Source organism: Lottia gigantea (assembly GCF_000327385.1).
Source record: "Lottia gigantea unplaced genomic scaffold LOTGIsca_5, whole genome shotgun sequence".
Classification (NCBI taxonomy): domain Eukaryota; kingdom Metazoa; phylum Mollusca; class Gastropoda; family Lottiidae; genus Lottia; species Lottia gigantea.
In genome coordinates this window covers 4877004-4896958 of record NW_008709715.1, presented here as the reverse complement: position 1 = coordinate 4896958, position 19955 = coordinate 4877004, and the positions used below count along the sequence as shown (strand labels likewise).

General features: G+C 35.1%; 1 protein-coding gene across 1 annotated transcript; it reads right to left on the bottom strand.

Moving 5' to 3' along the window:
• Positions 1-378: 378 nt before the first annotated feature.
• Positions 379-8574, bottom strand: LOTGIDRAFT_106549 (hypothetical protein; the record flags this gene model as incomplete). The annotated part of the gene is made up of 9 exons (XM_009062096.1): positions 379-528; positions 1272-1444; positions 1935-2164; positions 2458-2676; positions 4148-4316; positions 5170-5324; positions 5863-5966; positions 6349-6568; positions 8432-8574. 9 exons carry the CDS (start codon positions 8572-8574, stop codon positions 379-381), a joined length of 1563 nt encoding a protein of 520 aa, XP_009060344.1.
• Between the last annotated feature and the right edge of the window lie 11381 nt (positions 8575-19955).

Below are 19955 nucleotides of genomic sequence, written 5' to 3'. Positions count from 1 at the left end.
AAATATAAAACTTTATATTGCATGGATGATTGATGATGTTTCTATCAGAAACGGAAAATCAGGAAAATTGTCTTTCATAAGTAATCGGTGCACTACATTTTTATGAAGCTTTTCCATTAATTAATTGAGATAATAAATAATTAATTAAGGTTAGTGCGAAAGTGGTTAGTCGTAATTTTTTTTGTTTTTTTTTACTATGCCTTAAATCTTAACTGTTATAACGTGAGCCCTTCTAGTGCGTTAATAGCACTGTTACAGTGTATATACACATTAGGCAATATAGGCCCATATTAAAAGCTTTTAAAATTTCACACACGATTATTATTTTATCTTACAGTATTACAATAGTTTGCGTTATTCTACAAAATAGTAAAATACTTACCTTCCAAATCGTTTACCATCTTCAATTGTTTCTGGAAGATCTTTATTATACGTTTCAGGTAAATATAAAGTTAATATAGCAGCACCAATAGACAGAGAACCAAATATGATCATTGGTAGAGCTCTTCCAAAATCACCGCCAATAGTCTTGCCCTATAATTATATGAATGTTTGACGATGGATATCTGAGTGAGTGGGTGAGGTAGAATTGACTGATCTGAGTAATGTGACCACATTTCATATTGGGTGTTTGAAGGTTCACTGCTTGTAATTCTGAAAATCACGGTTTCCAGCTAAAGGTGTGGGCACACGAGCAGTCTTGGTCGGAGACTTTTGTCGGCGATTAGAGTCTTGTCTTGAGTTTCAACGACTGGCACGGGTACACGAGACAAAAATCTCCAGTCTGTCGATAATCACGTGCGGAGCATGCAATTGAAAGGAAAATGATTCTGATTGGATCAAACTTGTTTGATATTATAAATCCTGTCGGCGAGACGATAATCTTGTCGTGGAAGCACGGGCACACGCGAGATTTTAATCAAGATTCAAGGGACAAAAATCTCCGACCAAGACCGCTCGTGTGCCCGCACCAGGCAACGAAAGGGACGATGAGGATACATCAATACAGTAGGAAATGAAAAGAGCAAATAATGTCCACATTTGTTTCTTTTCCCGTTATTCACCTCTTTTAGATGTATTTGTTTATTTGTACCATAATGCGGAGGTCCAGAAAACTCGATGTTTTGGCATCGTATTATCAACACGCTTCTCTTGGGACGGCTAGTGATTTTCCAGAAGGTATCATTATAGGATACTCAAACAGCAAGATCAAGATCTGAACTCCCAAGCATGTGACCTCTCTATCTTGAACTTATACTTACGGCAATGACAACATATGGTGAAATCATTCCACCTAACCTGGCACAACTGGAACTAAATCCCATTCCGGCCTGACGTACTACAGTAGGGAATAACTCACTGGAAAAAACGTATATGACAGCAAATCCCATGGTAGCACCAAGTTTACCAATCATAGCAAATGTTACGGTTAGCCATTGTTGTCCTGGAATAAATACCATCGTGAATTGAGGCATCCTCACATATGGTCAAGGTATTACCACCTTCCATGTATCACAGAAGTTATCAATGCGGCGATTTGGTTGAAAAGCGAATACAGTCTATCAGTCATAATATTTACAGTCTGTCTGTCGAAAGCTATGATTGGCTGTATTCGCAGGCCAACAATCTAAACGAAAGGAGGGGGGGGGGGGGACGTTATAAATAACTAAACAGTGACATATTGAATTATTCCTGACGCTTTCTTTTTATCAGTAGCAGTGTAGAGTATGATGGCATCTGTAAAATGTCTGTTTAAGGGACAGATTCGCCATCGTTTGACTAATCCGAAACGGGAATTTTAAGTTATACATGTAGTAACTCCTTCTTTAGACTCTGCTAAATAATAAATACATAGTAAAGGCATATAAATTAAAAGTGAAAGTCCTTATAGTTTAAGGTATTTTGGCAGACCCGTCCCTTAAAAACTAGCATACCTTCTCCAGCGTATAAAATGGTAAAGATGGTTATAATACAGGCAATGCCACTAGTAAGCATGCTACACGTATGTAAAACCCTTCTGCCTTTTCTGTCTAAAAATACCAAACATATAGTATACGCCGGGAACTCGACCAAACCAACGAGAAAGAAGTTTAAAAATAGAGAACCAGCTCCTAGGTTATCACTATTTAAAGATAAACCAAAATACACCATACTGACAACCATCCTGAAACAAAAGTGGAACTTAGGAGTAACTGCATGCTCGTCTTTCCGATCTATGTACAAGCAAAAGGTCAATTACAATTCAAAGGATTGGCAGTAAAACCAACAAGATATTAAAAGATGTGCACAAGGGTGGTGTTCCATGGCCGTGTCAACCGTCCTTGGTCGTTCAGGTGAAATTGACCGAAAACTGCATATACAAGAAATTTCTATTGGTCGTTGATTGAAAGGTCGCGGTGATCATTCGTCCAAATTTGACTTAATTTATATTATACAAATTTCATATAAAAATCTTACCAATTAAAGAAGATTATAAAAGTTCTAAATGCCAATACCCTATATTTAAACAACTGAAATATATTAGCTTTCTCTTGTTTTTCATCTTCTTCCACGGACTGTAAAAAAAGCTTCTCATCTAGTTTGACTTTGTTAACTTTGGCAGCATGACGTATTATTTCTTCCGCTTCTTCCTCCTTGTTCTCACTCAATAACCATCGGGGTGATTCAGGAATTATCCTGAAAAACAACATGCTTTACAAATGAAAAGAAGTTTCTACAGCATCCTACAACAAGTCTGCTCTAGATTGAGCTTGAACGTAAGAAGAGAACATCTAGTAACGCTTAGCTGTTTAAGTTCCTTGCTATTGCTTGTCCTTGACCATTCCCCTTGGCACTGATCTTAACCAGGTTTTTCCCTACACAACTACTACTGTGTCAACTGAAAACAATTTAGAAGGAAAACTCAGTTCTTAGTAAACACGATTCGTTAATTTACCTAGACGCAGGCTGATAATAGGTCAGTTGTCTGAAGATCGCGTAGCGTGAGTAGCAACATGATTTAAGTTCTGTTTTAATATTTCTAGTTTTCAATTGATTCATTTCACAATATAAATTTCATCTTGGGATCTTTGGGCAATAAATGCACTAATATACAAGACTGCTTGTCGTTTCCTATTAATTGCCATCAGATCTACGAAATGTATCTTAAGTCATCATGTTTTACACATCTAATTGGAGTTCATTACTCCATTTATAAATTGAACTATGACAATTCGCATATCATGACAATAATATACAGAATTTAAAAATATTCTTCCCAGAGGCGTTAGAAATAGATTAACTAACTAAGCTTAAGTTATAGAAATTTCATATCCAACCTACGGATTTCTATTACGCAACCAATATCTCATCGCTGAATTGTTTTTATATTTATATCTCGTCAATATCGTGGAATTGTATTTGTATTTATATCTCGTCAATATTGTGGAATTGTATTTGTATTTATATCTCATCAATATCTCGGAATTGTATTTGTATTTATATCTCGTCAATATCGTGGAATTGTTTTTATATTTATATCTCGTCAATATCGTGGAATTGTATTTGTATTTATATCTCGTCAATATCGTGGAATTGTATTTGTATTTATATCTCATCAATATCTCGGAATTGTATTTGTATTTATATCTCATCAATATCTCGGAATTGTATTTGTATTTATATCTCATCAATATCGCGAAATGTATTGTTTCTTATCTCATTAATATCGCGGAATATTTCGTCCTTATCTCATTAATATCGCAAAAAAAAACAGCCAGTTGTGTCGTGATCCGCTATGAACTATTTTTGATAGCATTCAATCTTATCAGTATGTATCAAAATGCATTCAATAGGTCACGGTTATATGCATTATGTATAATGATTCCATGACATTTATTTCATGTAATTTATCAGTATGCAAAAAAAGGATAGGTAGGTTACAAGTTGCTGTGACATAAACGCATGGTATTGGTTCCACCGTATTTACTTAGATTTTAAATTTTTTAGTCTTTCCATTACTTCATACACTTTTCAAATTGACTCCAAGGTAATTGTGTGAAAACAAGTAAGACATTATAAAACGTTACAATTTAAGAATAGCCTATCCAAGGTGGTTTGAATTGTGTGTCTATGTAATTTGATAGTTTAAAAATGTCCTTTTACTTACCACCAATACCCGAGAAAGAGAACAACAGGTATAGAGGCAGCTATTTCCAGATAGTGCCAATCTCGTATAAAATATCCCATACCAGCATATATTATCATTCCAATAGCAAAGAAAAATTCTATTACTATTCCTGTAAATGCTCTTTTTGATGGACCAACAATTTCTACACCTGTAATGTAACAAATAATGGTTATTTTAAAAAAAGCACAAGCCTGCTATTAGACATGCCTTTTTTACTTTCAATTTTCGTTAGTTCGTAATTTCTAATACCCCCTTCACATGCACGATTTTTCTCACGAAACTTCAACTCGTAGTTGAATACGATAAAATCCGATTGTTGTCACGGATAACTACGAGTAACGTACGGACATTTTACGAGTTGTATACTTATTGTTATGTATAGTTACAAGTCGGGTGCGAGTAAGTTACGAGTATTTGCAGTCTTTTTTGTTGTGTAGCTTAATTAATACCTTTTTTCCAAACAGATAACTGTGCATACGTATACGTATCTATTCGTAAAGTACTACCAACTAAACGAAACCTTCTCGTAATAACTTGTACAAATCGTTAATTAACCGTAATAAATCTTAAAATCTTACGGATGGTTAAGTGTTTTTGCAAGCGGTTTACAAGCAGTTTGCGATACTTACGGATTTCTACGAGCTATATACGAACAAATTACATCATCGACAATCATGAGACGATTCTTGATATGTCGAAAAATTTGGCTTTCTCTTCACGAAACTTTGCGACTTGATACGAGTTATTTACAGATACCAGCGAGTTATTTACGGATGATTGTGATCTACTACGAGTTAGCAATTCGTAAGGACTCATAAGAAAAATCAGGTTAAAATTCGCACTATTATAAACGTGTTGTGTTCAATACAAAGGAGCATTTGTCAATGTATCGGCGGCTAAAAAATAGACCCGATGAATACTGTTTTAAGTTGATAAAATTTATATAGCCCATAGTAAAGATTGATCCTTTTGTGAATGATAATGTTACGATTAAAACTTACTTAAAACGAAACACGTTGTAAAGACGCCAGCAGTAGCAGTTCCATTCACAAATCTTAGTAAAACAAACACTATGAAATCATCAGCCCAAGCCAGACCTAATCCTCCAGCCAACACCAACAAAATAGAGCCATATAGAGTTACTTTTCTACCAAATCTGTCGACGAAAAAACATATCACTGCAAATCACGAGATCCTCTCTTTTCATTATTGACCTGTCTTTCGGCTAGGACTTGCCTGTCAATGCTACATCAAGGTTTTTTTAAAAGACATTAGATAGAAATGCGTTTTCTCAACCAAGTGCATCACATTTGCGAAACTAAAATGAAATGTGCTCGCCTTCAACGGTAGCTTATACCATATCACGAGAAACTTTATATGGGGTTTGGTGTGGCAAGTGGTCTCCTGAAGCACACCAAACACAAGATTCTCAATGATTCTCCATTGCGCTTTATTTCTTAAACCGTGGACTATGTTCTTTAAATATACGTTATACCTCACCAGGATGTTTCAATTTTCAAGAGTTTTAAATAGATGATTTATAGTGCTTGGGCTGAAGGACGAGAAATCTTTTTGCATGTGAGGAAGTGGATCATTAACACTGCTCTAGATTGTCCTTTATCAAACTAATAAATATGTCACAGACGTGAACAAAGTCAGATGTTAGCTTCAAGTAAAAGATATGGCCTACTTACCTATCTGATATTGCACCAGTCACAAATGCACCAAAGAAATAACCACCCATAAATATCATCTGAGCATGGGATGTCTTAATTGCATCATCACATACTAGGTTAAACTGAAATATTTTGTCTTCTCAGCATGATTAAAGGTGCAAGAATCGTTTAGATTGTAAAATACTGCTTTTCCTCGAATTATTTACGAGGGGCTACTGGGCTTTCGATGTAGTTAGCTTTATGCCGTAGAAGGCCATTATTTCATAAATTTGTTTCCAAACAAGGCTACGCTGTTCCTGTTCAACAGCGATCATATAGTTCTTGCGCATTTTGGGGGGTTGACCATGCACAATGCATTTTTCACAATGCGTGAAAATGAATAGTGAATTGATACCGATATACGGGAAACGAGCACAGTCAAGAGAGATACTAGAATGCTCTGACACGAAAAGTTGAAAGGTAGACTTAACACTCTAGCTAAATAAATTAAGAATTATGACCAACCTCGGTGGATGCAGTATTGGTAAATACAGACTTATCATATACCCAGTGGTTACATTTGACCAACGATTTGGTATGATTAGAAACAGTAAGATATACATAGCATTGGTCATACAGATAGCCTAGACCTTTCTTAGCTAATGGTATAGTTTCGTTGATGAGTTGTTGATGGTACTCAGATTGTACAGCGTATGTATCATTATCATATCCTGGTAAAGCACATCTGCAAATATAAGATTTGTAACGTTGAAGGTGTGATAGAGCACAAGATTTGTTAACTGGGAATAGTATAACAAAATGTATAAGATTTCTTACATCGACAACCTGATATGTTATACTTATCTAGTAAACGAAGTAAACGAACCTCCAAGCTTTTATTCCTAACATCCTATCAATGTTATATCTCACCCAATTATTCTAAATGGTTGTCAATGGTGTTCTACCAATTTCTAATAAACAATAGTAAATCTTTTTCTTTTCTTAAGAAACGTGATTAATTTTCCTGTGGTCCGTAGGAATGACTGCCCCTGCCTTGCACAGACAGAATATGATGATGATTGTAAAACAATCATGAATTGTTTTTTTTTTATCTTGGACTACACAAACTGTTTCAAGTTTCACCAGCTAAACGAACCTTTCCTTGTCCTAATATAGTAGAAGAAATTATTTAACATCTTGATGCTTTCGGCAATCCTCGACAGTTTCCGTAAGCTTAATCTTACTCGGTAATGAATGGTGAATTGCGATGTGTCTTCTTGGGTGAGACTCTTTACTTTCGGTATTTAACAGAGATTTGTCTAGTGATAGTAATATTGCGAATTAAATATAGTCCTTAAATTTGGATACTTTGGGAGATAATTCTGACACTTACATATGTATTTAATGCTATATTATGACTATTGGTTATCCAATATTCCTTTTTATTATTATGCGCGTCTTACGAAATTTTTGTTTTCATTGACTTGGTTTACAAACACTTGTAGCCGCGAGCAACCTGCCTCTAATATTTAAATTACCAGGATCATGTGATCACGTGACAATATTGGCATAGTTCCCGTAAAAATGGCCATTCATGACCGTGATATGTTACAGAGCGCTAACGTAACTTTCACAGAGGTCGTTTGATCTTGATGTTTAAAATTCAAACCTTTATATATCAAAATATTTTCTAAAGAAAAAAAAATTGCAAAAGAAGATTTATTGACAATATTGTTCTTCTATACTATAATAAAACTCTCAATATTTTGAAACTGTACTGTGTTAAAACAAAAATGTCTTAACAAATAGGTTAGTATTTGTATTGCGGGGTAGAATGCAAAGGGTTTCTATCGGATCGATGGTGGTTTCGAAGGAGCACACACTTCAGTTCGGTGTGCCACAAGGATCTGTTCTGGGTCCTGTGTTATTTTCACTGTATATGGTTCCACTTGAAGACATCATCATACGCCGTGGTCTAAATTCTTTAAACTTTGCTGACGACGCCCAACTTTACATTACTTGTGACTCTCGAATTGATGACACGGCAGTGAATCGCATTGAAAATTGTGTTGATGAGATATGATACTTTATGCAATCCAATTTGCTGGCGTTAAACGACAGAAGACTGAAATAGTATGGTTCTCAAACTCAGTTCGAGATCTGGGTGTGATGTTAGATTCAAGAGGAGCCATAAACACCCATATAAATAGTGTATGTAGAGCAGCTGCTCACTCACTGTGGCGAATAGGACAAACTTTTTTGACCAAAGTTAAACAGGGAAACTGATTCTGTTTTATTACTTCCATTTATAAAACACGTTCGCTAATGCAATGTAGAAGATACTAAGACGAAGATGTAGTGTAACTAGTGAAATGTAAAAGACGCAAATTATGCTTTGTTCAATGTACAATGTCGAAAGTGATCTTACTCAATATTTTGTCTGATTGATATTAACGCAGATATGATTTTCCACACAAAGAAAATAAAAATTGTACGTTTATAAAATGTCTGACTGTAATCTTTTGGGAAGGCTATAGACGCATATATGCCAAGAAAGACAATAAGTAAATTTCACGAACAACAATATGATTAGTAGGACTATACTTACCTATGAAACGGAATATAAGTTACAAACACAGCAACTACCATTCGAATACCATGTGTTATTCCAGGTAAACATAACAAATAGAAAATTCGCTTTTGATAGGGTCCGAATTCCCCTAAATGTCTCAGAATTTCGTCAAATCGCATTTTGAAATTTGAAGGTACTACACTAAATGACTAATAATTTCTCGACTAGTTACTTTTTAAGAGTATGTCAACGATTCCAATTGTAACTGTATTGCTATCAAACAAATCTAATTTGCATTTAGTATGAAAAAAAACCTTAATTTAGCTCTAATATTAGGGTTTCAGTGTATTCCCTGACAGCACACAGTCGTAGCCTCGGTCGTTTTTCACTCTTTTCACATAGTTGATCTTAGTAAATTAAGCCTATTGTAAACAACCGGTTCCTGTAAAGTTGGCTTTTAATATAAGAAATTTGTTAGGTTTATTAGCCTTATATAAAAACTAAGTAGAACGTATGGACAAATAAATTCTCTTATTAAATCCTAAGTTTTATTATTCATCCAGTCAAATAACATATATTTCAACCAATCATAATCATTGCTTGACGCACTTAACCAATGACGTCTATAAATAACGCAATTTCGCACTTAACCACGATCTAATTGCAGGTCAGAAGTTATTTCCGAAATAAGAAGAATGATCCACAACTACCAAACCAACAACAACCAGAAGATTGAATTAGTATGGGTTCCATCGCACGTCTCCATTCCTGGCAATGATCAAGCAGACCGTTGTGCCAAGGAAAGTCTGAGTCTGGAGAATATCGAGCCTGTAGAATACTCCTAATCGGAGTTCTGCAGTATCGTATCTTCTAGGATCAACCAGAAATGGGCCGACATGTTACGGAACCTCGACACCGCAAGATACCAGATTGATCCGAAGATACCAAACCAAACCAAACCAAACCATCCATCTGTAGCCATCTGCAAAGTGGCAACCAGACTCCGGACCAACAACGTACTACGAGACCATCAGTTCAACTCCATTAAATGTCGCTGCGGCCACGTTGCCACAAGGTCGCATGTCTCATTCAATGCACTGAACTGAAACCCGCTCGTAAGCCACTGCTAGAGTACCTGGAAACCAACGGCATACCACTCACCATGCAGAATGTTTTGGCTCCACCCACGGACCACTGGTATACGATAATGGAACTAGTCTTTCATTTTATAACCAAATCTGTCTTGAACAGAAAGGCAAAGTTTTTATACTCAAAGTTTCTTAACACTTTTTAATTATATTCAATCAATTTAACAAGTTTCATTGCAGAAACATCAGAGATCATCTCTCCCCCTTTTGTTGAAAGCTTCTCACTTCCTTTTTTTTTTTTTTTTTTTTTCTTTTTTTTTCAGGTCTTCTAGTTTTCCAACAGATAACAGATAATCTAACCAAACCAAACCAAACCAACGACTACCAATCGACTACCAATCAACAAGAAATACCATGATCAGAACGAGTTTGGAAGAATGAAGAAGACCGAGTAACTCACGCCACACTGTCCAGGGCCGAGTTTCACCGCCATGTCATTCGACCCGACCGTATCTAACGAAGAATCAACAACCAAACCAATAACACCGAATCATCCAATTTGATCCAATCCAACTACCAACTACTACCACTACCAACAACAACGATATCAGCATCTGCTGGAAGCGAATGTTAACTTGTCATCTACCTACCTACCTACCTACCTACTTAACCACGAAATGTACACATTTTGCGACAATTAACTCTATTGGGCAAGAATTAAGTAGGCCTAATTAAATTAAACATTATCCATATTTGTATCTTATCTCAAGATCATAATGTTCGATTCGACACCTGTAAACTATTAGCATAATGTCGCAAAGTAGAGAGATTACTATTAGTCCGAAACCTCTTGACTCTTCGGCTACCAATGAATATAATTTCATATGTTCAAAAGCTGGAAAATGCTTCTTTATGGCAAAGAAGATGGCACATTTCCTTTTTGCATTGTGAAGCAAATTGGAGGAAACCACAAAATGGAATAGTGCTTTGAAATAGTCTTATTGCAGCAGTGTATTACTCATCTTCAGGTATATGGACTAGATTTGGTGGTTGGGGTTACTGGAGTGTTTTACAACCAGTGGCGGCGCCAGTGATTTGCACCTCAAATCGTACCCCACTTCAGTTTTAACAAATTAAAAATATGATTTTTAGGTATATATGCGTCAAAATACACTAAATCAATATTTGAAACATTTTCTTTTGAGAACCCTCTCAAACGATCTAGTAGAGGCTTACAACCTCCACAGAGATGACATATATTTAATTCAGCCTTGACAGGTGTCCCCCAGTTTGCACCCTATTTGTACCCCCAGTCTAAAACCCTTCATCATTGGAGAATTTCCATTGAATCGTTCCTAGTCATAGAGTTATAGATACCGTCAAAAATTAACGTTGTTGACAAACTTGCCTAGCTGTTATGTTTTAAAGAGTAAAGTATAGACATCGTTTAGAAAGGTATATCGGTCATAAATAGACATATTTTAACATACCTAAAGGAATTTAAATCGGTCTTATGCATAAAAAAAACAAAACTCGCTTCGAGCGTCGTCTGACGTTCTCCGTTGCCGCATTTATGCAAAGCACTATAAACATTACTCTCCTTGTACACTCTACCGTCATTACTCTCCCCCTTGTATACCTTACTGTAATTACTCTCCGAAAGTATAAGATTTCTTGCATCGACAACCTGGTATTTAACACATTTCAAAAGAGTGAAATAAGTACAATAAGCCAAAGCTTTCATTCCTAACATCCTATTAATGTTATATCTCGCCCAATTGTTCTAAATGGTTGTCAGTGGTGTTCTACCAATTCCAAAAAAAACATTCTTTTCTCAACAAATAAAGCTTAAGAAACGTGACGTGACGGCCTCTGTCTTGTACTGACAGAATAGGATGATAACATTTTAAACGACATGTTGAAGAAAACAACGCTGAAAACTGAAGATGTTCCTTCAACTTGTAACTGTTTTGTCGTTCGTATGGCTCATTTTGGTCTTAAATATATTATGTCAATAGTCGACTTTCTATTTCTGTTCTATAGGCCTATGTCTTTTTTGTATATGGCAGAGTCTCAAAAAAAGACGAGTTGTCATTTCAACTTTCATACTTCGATCATTCTGGACATGTGGATTTGAAAGCATCAGATGTCGACACTTTTACTGAATAGCTTAGGTAAAAATTTCCCATTTCTGAGTTTGGCGAATCCGAATTAAATATAATTGGCCATACTGGTTATCAGGCAGTACTAACGCTTATTGGTAAGGGTGTTCTTGACTAGTACCCACTCGAGGTGTCATCAATGGAGTCTTGTCTTATTCGTACTTAAGCCCAACGCAGACGAAGAACATTTTAAGCGAACAATCGTAAAAATTTGGTTTCGATCATTTTTTTCACCGTCTGCGGATTACAGAAACACGAACAAAAATGTTCGTGAGAATTGTTCGTGAAATCAAACATGTTTGATTTTTTAAAATTGTTCGCCTCCCGAACAATTCTTTGTTCGCCGTCTGGGTTAACGACGAACATTAGCGCCGAACATTCATCGACGAAAGACCAATCAGCGATCGAAGCCAGACCACATGACACTCAAAATGGCGACGTCCAGTGAATCCACAACACAAAATTTTGGACTGTGGAGAAGGAGCAGATTTTAGTAGATATGTGGTCGCAATCTGCCTCAGTATTGTGTTAAACCCATCTTTGTCAAGCCGGAAATATTGCCGATACATTGCTGGGCCGTCAGCCGACAGCTCCTGTACAAGGTTGCCGAACACACCCTGCTCTTTACGACGTTGAATCCAGGTACGGACCCAAATGCTCCTATTTCGCCGTCAACGTTGGCGTCTTTTTAAAATTAATAAAATAGCTAACGCAATTTTACATTTTCTTCTAGACGTCGCCATTTTGAGGTCATGTGATTTTCCGTGGCACTGGCGTATTGTTCGAGCTAAATGTTTGTCGTCTGCGGATAACGGAAAACAAATATATTTGTTCGATGTTTTTGTTCGTCGACAGAAATGTTCCTCGTCTGCGTTGGGCTTTACCAGACGTCTCGGGGATTTAGCGCCAGGTATCAGTGATATATTTACTATGTTATCTTATCGTATAGTGACTGAGACAACGAAAAATAAGTGTATCAGTGTTTTATGTATAATAATATAAAAGTTAAAGGCATAAATAAAATTGTATCAGTAAACACCCTCTCTCGATCATTCTGTAAATAAACATCTAAGGTCAATAAACGTATTAACCACATAACCTACATGTTGTAGATCTATTGAATTTCAGTTGACCGTATGCAAACAAAACGTTTGGTTCGTTTGAAAAACGTAAGGGCTGCCGTGGCAACAAATATACCGTTTCAACTACCTCAAACGCTTTATTACCGATAGCTATCTCTTTGCGGTGCTCTTGGCCTATTTTCTAGAGAACACACGTTTTGATTACTAGTCAGTAAAAACACGAAGACATCTTAACAACAGTCTTCATGATTCGAATTCGTTATTCCTAAATTAGAAAAATATGACCCCGGGTTGTCATTCTGGAGTATACTACTGATATGTGAATTTGTGTTATATCAATCTGAAATAGCCAACTTTTAGACGATTATCTCTAACATTGACAATAATAATATGCTTTCTTTCTTAATTGTGATTGCAAAACGCAATTCTGGATATCAAGTAAATTTCCATTAGCTGCACGGTTTTGTAATAGGTACAGTAAAACTTGTATTAAGCAAGCGATGAGTAATGCTTAGAATTGGCCGCTTACTGACGGTCAGACTTTTAGACGCAGATAGTTTAAGGCATCTGAACCTGAAAGTCTGATTTTAGAAAAAAATCCCCAGAAATCAGATTATTTCATTATCATAAATTTTTATTATCTTGGACCACAAAGACTGTTTCAAGTTTTACTAGCTAAACGAACCTGTCCTTGTCCTAATATAGTAGAAGAATATATTTCACATCTTGAAGTTTAAAATTCAAACCTATTTTTATCAAAATATTTTCTGAAAATATTTGACAAACAATAAGATTTATTGACAATAGTGTTGTTCTATACTATACTATTACTCGATTTATTGAAATTGTACTGTGTTAGAACAAAAATGTCTTTAAAAAACAACACAGGCTTTCTATATGTAATTTTGCCTGCACGGAGATAAAATTTGAGAGTTTAGGTAGAGTAATACTACAAAGCTATCTTGATGGTTATCATCGGTGAAGTGTTCTACCATTTATGTAACTCATGAACAAAAGTAATTTTGCGCAGAATGTCTTGTGGTTAATTAGAAACACAGATTATATATTAGTACAATTATAGTTGGCACTCTACATGTTCTACAAATCTATTCTACGCTCTACGCTCCAGTTTAGGTGGAATGTGGCAATGTAGCCTACGTCTGAGAGTGGAATGGAACACTGAATTTCATTTTTTTAAAAATTGAGTTGTATGTTCAACCTGGTTTTGGTCGGTGAAGACGGACAAAGCCATACAGCATGCGTTGCAAAATAGACATTTTGTCTGAAGAGACATTGGCCTACTTTTTATGTTTCCAATTTCGAAAGATCTATATAACGTGCACAGCTGGTAACACACGTCATTTTTATAAGTATACTTATAAATAAACAATTTGAATGATAATACCCGCCGTGGAAACATTTAGTTTAAGTAAAAATAAGATTAGTACTTACCTATGAAACGGAATATAAGTTAAAAACACAGTAACTACCATTCGAATACCGTGTGTTATTCCAGGTAAACATAACAAATAGAAAATTCGCTTTTGATAGGGTCCGAATTCCCCTAAATGTCTCAGAATTTCGTCAAAATGCATATTGAAATTTTAATGTACCACACTAAATGACTATTAATCAAATTTTCTGTTATTTTTAAGGTGTATCTCAATGATTCCAGTTGTAACTGGTGTATTGTAATTAACCAAATCTAATTTGCATTTAATATGAAAAACACGTTAATTCAACTCTAATATTATGGTCAGTCATGTCCCTACACAAAATAACTAAAAAGTATTTTATATAGGATTGTTCATGTGCAGAACGGCATAGAGTGCCGCATGAAAGATTCACTATGTTCCCTGACGGCGCACAGCCGTAACCTCGGTCGTTGTTTTCCTCTCTTCACAAAGCTGATCACAGTAAATTAAGCCTATTTAAACATGAGCGTTCACTTTAAACTGTTCAATGAAAATGACTCTTCAAACACAGGATGAGGTAAATTGATCACTAATTATAGTCTAGACCACTTCGATGAACATTTGCGCTTTGAATAGTTGGGGAAAAGTTTTGACCCCCTTAATCCGATTGCTTGATTGGCTATCACATGCGCAGTTTTCTTTGCCAGAAGTGTTACAGTTCACGTCGAATCTGAAACGTATCTCCAATATGTATTCTTCTAAACAATTCCGCTAATCTTGTATGAAGTAATTTTTTAAAAAAAAAAAAGGTTACTGACAATCGATAACAGATATATGATCTTCTGATAAAAAAAAAACTGTTACATTACCTGCCACATGAAACATTTCTGTAGATAATATTCTCACTATCAGCGATTGACGATATATTAATATACGTTTCTTTGTATCTGACCAACTAACTCCATTTCTTTTCCAATAAACTATTGACATTGCATATTTTCGATGAAAGTTAGCCCATGGCTTAATATAAATTCACAGATGAACGATTGATAATTTAAAAAACAAAATACTAGTATAGTTCTCTCTTAACCTATATATTAGTATACGCAGTCCTATTCACAAGTACATGCAGACCTGGCATGCACACAAGGCGTAGTAGCCTACAACTATAATTTGTTGGTCTGAAAGACTGTTATAGCGTTTGGAATACCTGTCGTTATTAACTCAACAGTGCTTTTTTCCAAACTCAAACGAGTGGCTGTATTGTTGATACGTATAATGTTAAAAATATAGGATTGTAGCTTCTGAACTATTATATAACAAGGTCAAAAATCAATTTCGATTTTATATGGTTAAAAAAAAAATTATTGTTAATTTAGATATTTTTGTAACATAGGTCACAAGAATGGTTAAGAGTATTCACAAAATTGGGTGTAGAGACATCCGTGAATCGTATTGCTGATACGAGCATAAACCGAATCATCAGAATTAAAACGACTACCGACATTAGGCCTCTACTTAGTAGTGTTTTCACTTACATAGAAACGTGATGAAAGGTTCTTTATCTTCATGACAACATTATTATTTCTATGTTGTAAATTGCACTTGTTCTTAACAATTTCAAATCATTTAATAATGAATTATTTCAAAATTCCGGAATCTTAAAGTTTGTTTTTTTAGAACTGTCTTCAATCACGTGACTAAAGTACAGTTCGTCACGTTAATGATTCAAACCTTTACCGATAGGTACAAGACACCAAGAAACTCGCCCAGAGCAAGTTGTCTTTATTACCACCATAACTGTAAGAAGTTATCTCTTCATCCGATAAGGTCAAATAAAAACGAGTTTATTTGCTTTCATATGGAAACATACAAACGTTGTTTTTTTCAACGCAGCAGCTGTTTTCAAACGTTAAGTATACCCTGTTGATGCAATTGATTTTCACAGTACTAAAAAAAGCAATAAAGCACCAATAACCTCTGACACAATAATTAAATCCGCAATGACCTACTGATCTGAATATATAGTACAAAACAGTCTTGGGAATTGTGTACGGTCTGTGACATACAGCAAATTCATTGCATACATTGAAATTTATACCACTGACCCTTTATACAATTAATAGGGTTTGCATTTAAATAATTAAATAAGAGCCGCTAGAGCTCAATCGCGACTACGACTCCTATTAAAGAGAATTGGCATGTAGGTAAGATTATTGATCTTTCCGCTAATGACGTAAATATCATCTTTACGGAATCTTTCCAAACAAAAGATGAATCTAAATTTCGGCGACCCGCAAAACCTGGGTTAATTATATAATACATGAAATTAAACTACAAATTTAATAGGAAAGTACAAAATCGACAAAGCTATATTGACATTCTTTTTAAATATATAAACAATTACGTTATACAATATAGAGTTTACATTGAAATATTTACATATTAGCTAAGAGAGCGACTTGTCATTTCATGAAAGATGATAATTATAATAATGATAAAATCTGTAATGACACGGGAAGGGTTGAAATTAAGCCGTTGTCCTTTTGATTTCTTTCTGCTGCACGAACGAAAACAAAATACCGAACTTTAATCAGAGTTCTAGTACCAATATTCGTTCTGAAAAGTATCAAGCAAGGATAACTTTATTTGAGTTCATTCATCCATCTGGTCACTTTAAAACAAAATAATTACATACATAACCCGCCATAAGTGAGAATTCTGCTGAGATGAAATTTTTGTTATCTATGATTATACAATATAAGAAATTTATCATTGTAACAGTGAAAACATGTGACGATCAACCTTGCAGCTGTGCATTCACAGACAGATCATTCACACTCTTCAAAAAAAAAAAAAACAATGTCTCGAGGACATTTAGACTGCAATGTCTACGAAGAGGGTGGGGGATACTTTCAAATCATTTTACATATAGTGAAAGAATGGTCTGCTCCTCTAAGAAATTTTGTGGCCCCTGCTCGGCCCCTTCACCTGATGTTTCTCTTCAAAAGAACAAAGTGCCAAGAACATTTATTCCTACCAGAAGTTTATGTACCCAGATGTTTTGATGAGGAATGGGGCGCTTTTAGCAGTGGGGTATTTTTCGGATTTTTAAAAACGCCGTCCATATACTAGTTCGAGTCAGAAAAACAAGGACCTGTTTTGTGGGGATTTTCCACTAGGTTTTTTAACCTAATAATATGGTGGCTGTAAATTAGTGTTGGGCATCACCGTAACATAACGGTATCTGGAGGGGGATATATTCATCAATCCGAATATATCTGGGTTTGGCCGATCCGACTTAAAAAAAAATAGGTTAAATAATCGCACCATCGGAGGAACGGAAAATTACCACAAAATAATATCGCAGATTTACGTACGAGCCTAACGTTATAAATTAACGCTTTTATAATGTCAAAAATACCGTCTTTCCTTATTCAACGTCTAGTTTTTGGGAAAGGGGTCCAGGGCCTAGATTTTCGGCCTCTACACCAGCCGATAACTTTCAAAACTTTCAGATATCAGAGGCTGTAACAGAGGCAGATGTTTCGCACTACCATATCCACGCCCAATCAATTGAAAGTATATTTATTGTTCCAACATTAGTCCAACCAATAGGTCAATATGTTTACTACTTGACTTCAATAATTTATTATTCGACACAGGTTATAGGTGATAAACTTGACCTGTTAACTTAATCTAATAGCATTAAGAATATCAAGTGTCACAAAGCTCAAAGTTCCCTACATCCCTCTGTACGTCCGAATTAGAGAGACTAGTTGAGCGCTGCTGTTGACATCTTCATTGTTACTTGACCACAGAAAAAAGATCCGAAGATCTAAGATCAGCTATCAATTTGAAAACAGAAAAATTTGGATCTAAATTTTTTACATCACGATATTATATTAAATTTGTATCTTTCATCATTTCATATTTGCTCAACATGTCCTCACTATATTTATAAAAGCAACAGTTCTGTAGTTCTGATTTTGAAGTTCGCGTTTTCCGTGTTAACATTTCCGAAATGTAAATGTTTGATTTATTCTTATTCAATAGTAGGCCTTTGATTCAATAGAGATCCATAGCCAGAGAATATAATAGTTCGTATGCATTGTTGTGGTTTCATGACCGTACACAGTGGTCGCAAGTGTTGTATTTTTCTCAATTTGCCCCAAACTACTTGTAACAAATTCATTGATTTGATGCGCATATGTAGGCTAATGGAAGACCTTTGTGACTAAGAAAAGAATAAAAATTTTACGGCGCAGTTTGCTGCTTTTTTTTTCTTTTTGGTTTTTTTTTTTAGTTTTTTGACATTCTGATTAATCAGTACATCGCAAAATCACTATTTTGTATAGGTTATTATTAGTTTTATTGGTTCAGTGGTTTTCAAAATTAGTATAGGCCTACATGTATAAGGTACAAATAAAACTAGGGGTGTTTAAAGAGGCTGTCAGCTGTATTCAGGTTATTTGACCTAAAGGGAAGTGTAGAATATGCATGATAATATTTAATCGCTTATATTCCACACAAATAACATTTAAGATGGGTTTCCTTATTTTTTAACCTATCATAAATATCCATGTATTACAGTCTGGATAACCAAAAAGATACTTTTTGACCTTTCTTGATCGGTCACTCATTGGAATTCTGCTGGAAATTTTCTTCTAATGTAGTTAATTATGAATAAATGATGGACATGTGAGAAAACTGGTATATTTCCAAGTCATTAGAACACCTCTACTTTCTATTCATATAAGTATTAGTATTTTTATTTTCATAAATGAAAATAAGGGAACCCATCTTTAAACCATAGACCTGTATACAGTTCTGTGATTAAACCGTTTCAACTCGCAGTAAGAGGTACTTACCGCACTTGAAAACTTTCGAGTTAAAATGAAATAAATGAAAAACTATCATAAAGATAGGACCTACATGCACTGATTATAGACTTAACATCCCCGATTTTATTTAACGTTTGAATTCAGCAATCTTGTACAGTAGTTCCAGATATAGGCTTACTAAATGAGACAAATGTACTCTTATGATTTTCGAACGAGAGTGACGTTTGATTCATTCATATCATTCGTTCTAAACTGCACAGTTCAGGAAGTAATTATGTTCTCTGAAAATTAAATAATTTCCTATTCTGTGTTAAATGAGGGTCTGACGCAAAGGTCGTTTAAGTTCACATGTCACATGTCATTTCATTATCGGTTCAATAAGGATGAAATGAATTATATACTAAGCAATATCAACCAGTTATAAATGCGTCCGTGGGACATCCGAGCTGTCAAAATTTCAATACGGAATTGGATTGGATTAAATTTAGAGGAATGTCCTCATGGATGTTTGAATCTTCACAGACATCGCAACAGATACGATCTGGACTTTGGAATCACTTTTGTGCGATATATATATTTTCGTACGAGAGCACAACCATTTTGAATCTCTTCTTCGAATCCCTCCTACGACTTGATGTGCAAAAAAGTAGGACGTAAAACTCCATTCATTTCATTTCATTTCATTTCTTCGACTCGATAAGTCGAATTTGATAAATGCTATAATATTTCAACTAAGCTTTCAGATCACATTTAAAGGTTTAGAAATATAATTTGGATACTTTGCTGAAACATTGTATCCGTTTTCAAGTCGAATAAATAATTCAAAATGGTTGTGAATTACGTTCGTGTGTTTTTTTTTTCACCTAAGAACCATGCGTAGTTTCGTTTGAATATTTATCTTGACATATTTATCGAGAAGTGTCTTCGGCAAATCAAAATCTCGTATCGGAAATATTGGGCTAAATTTCC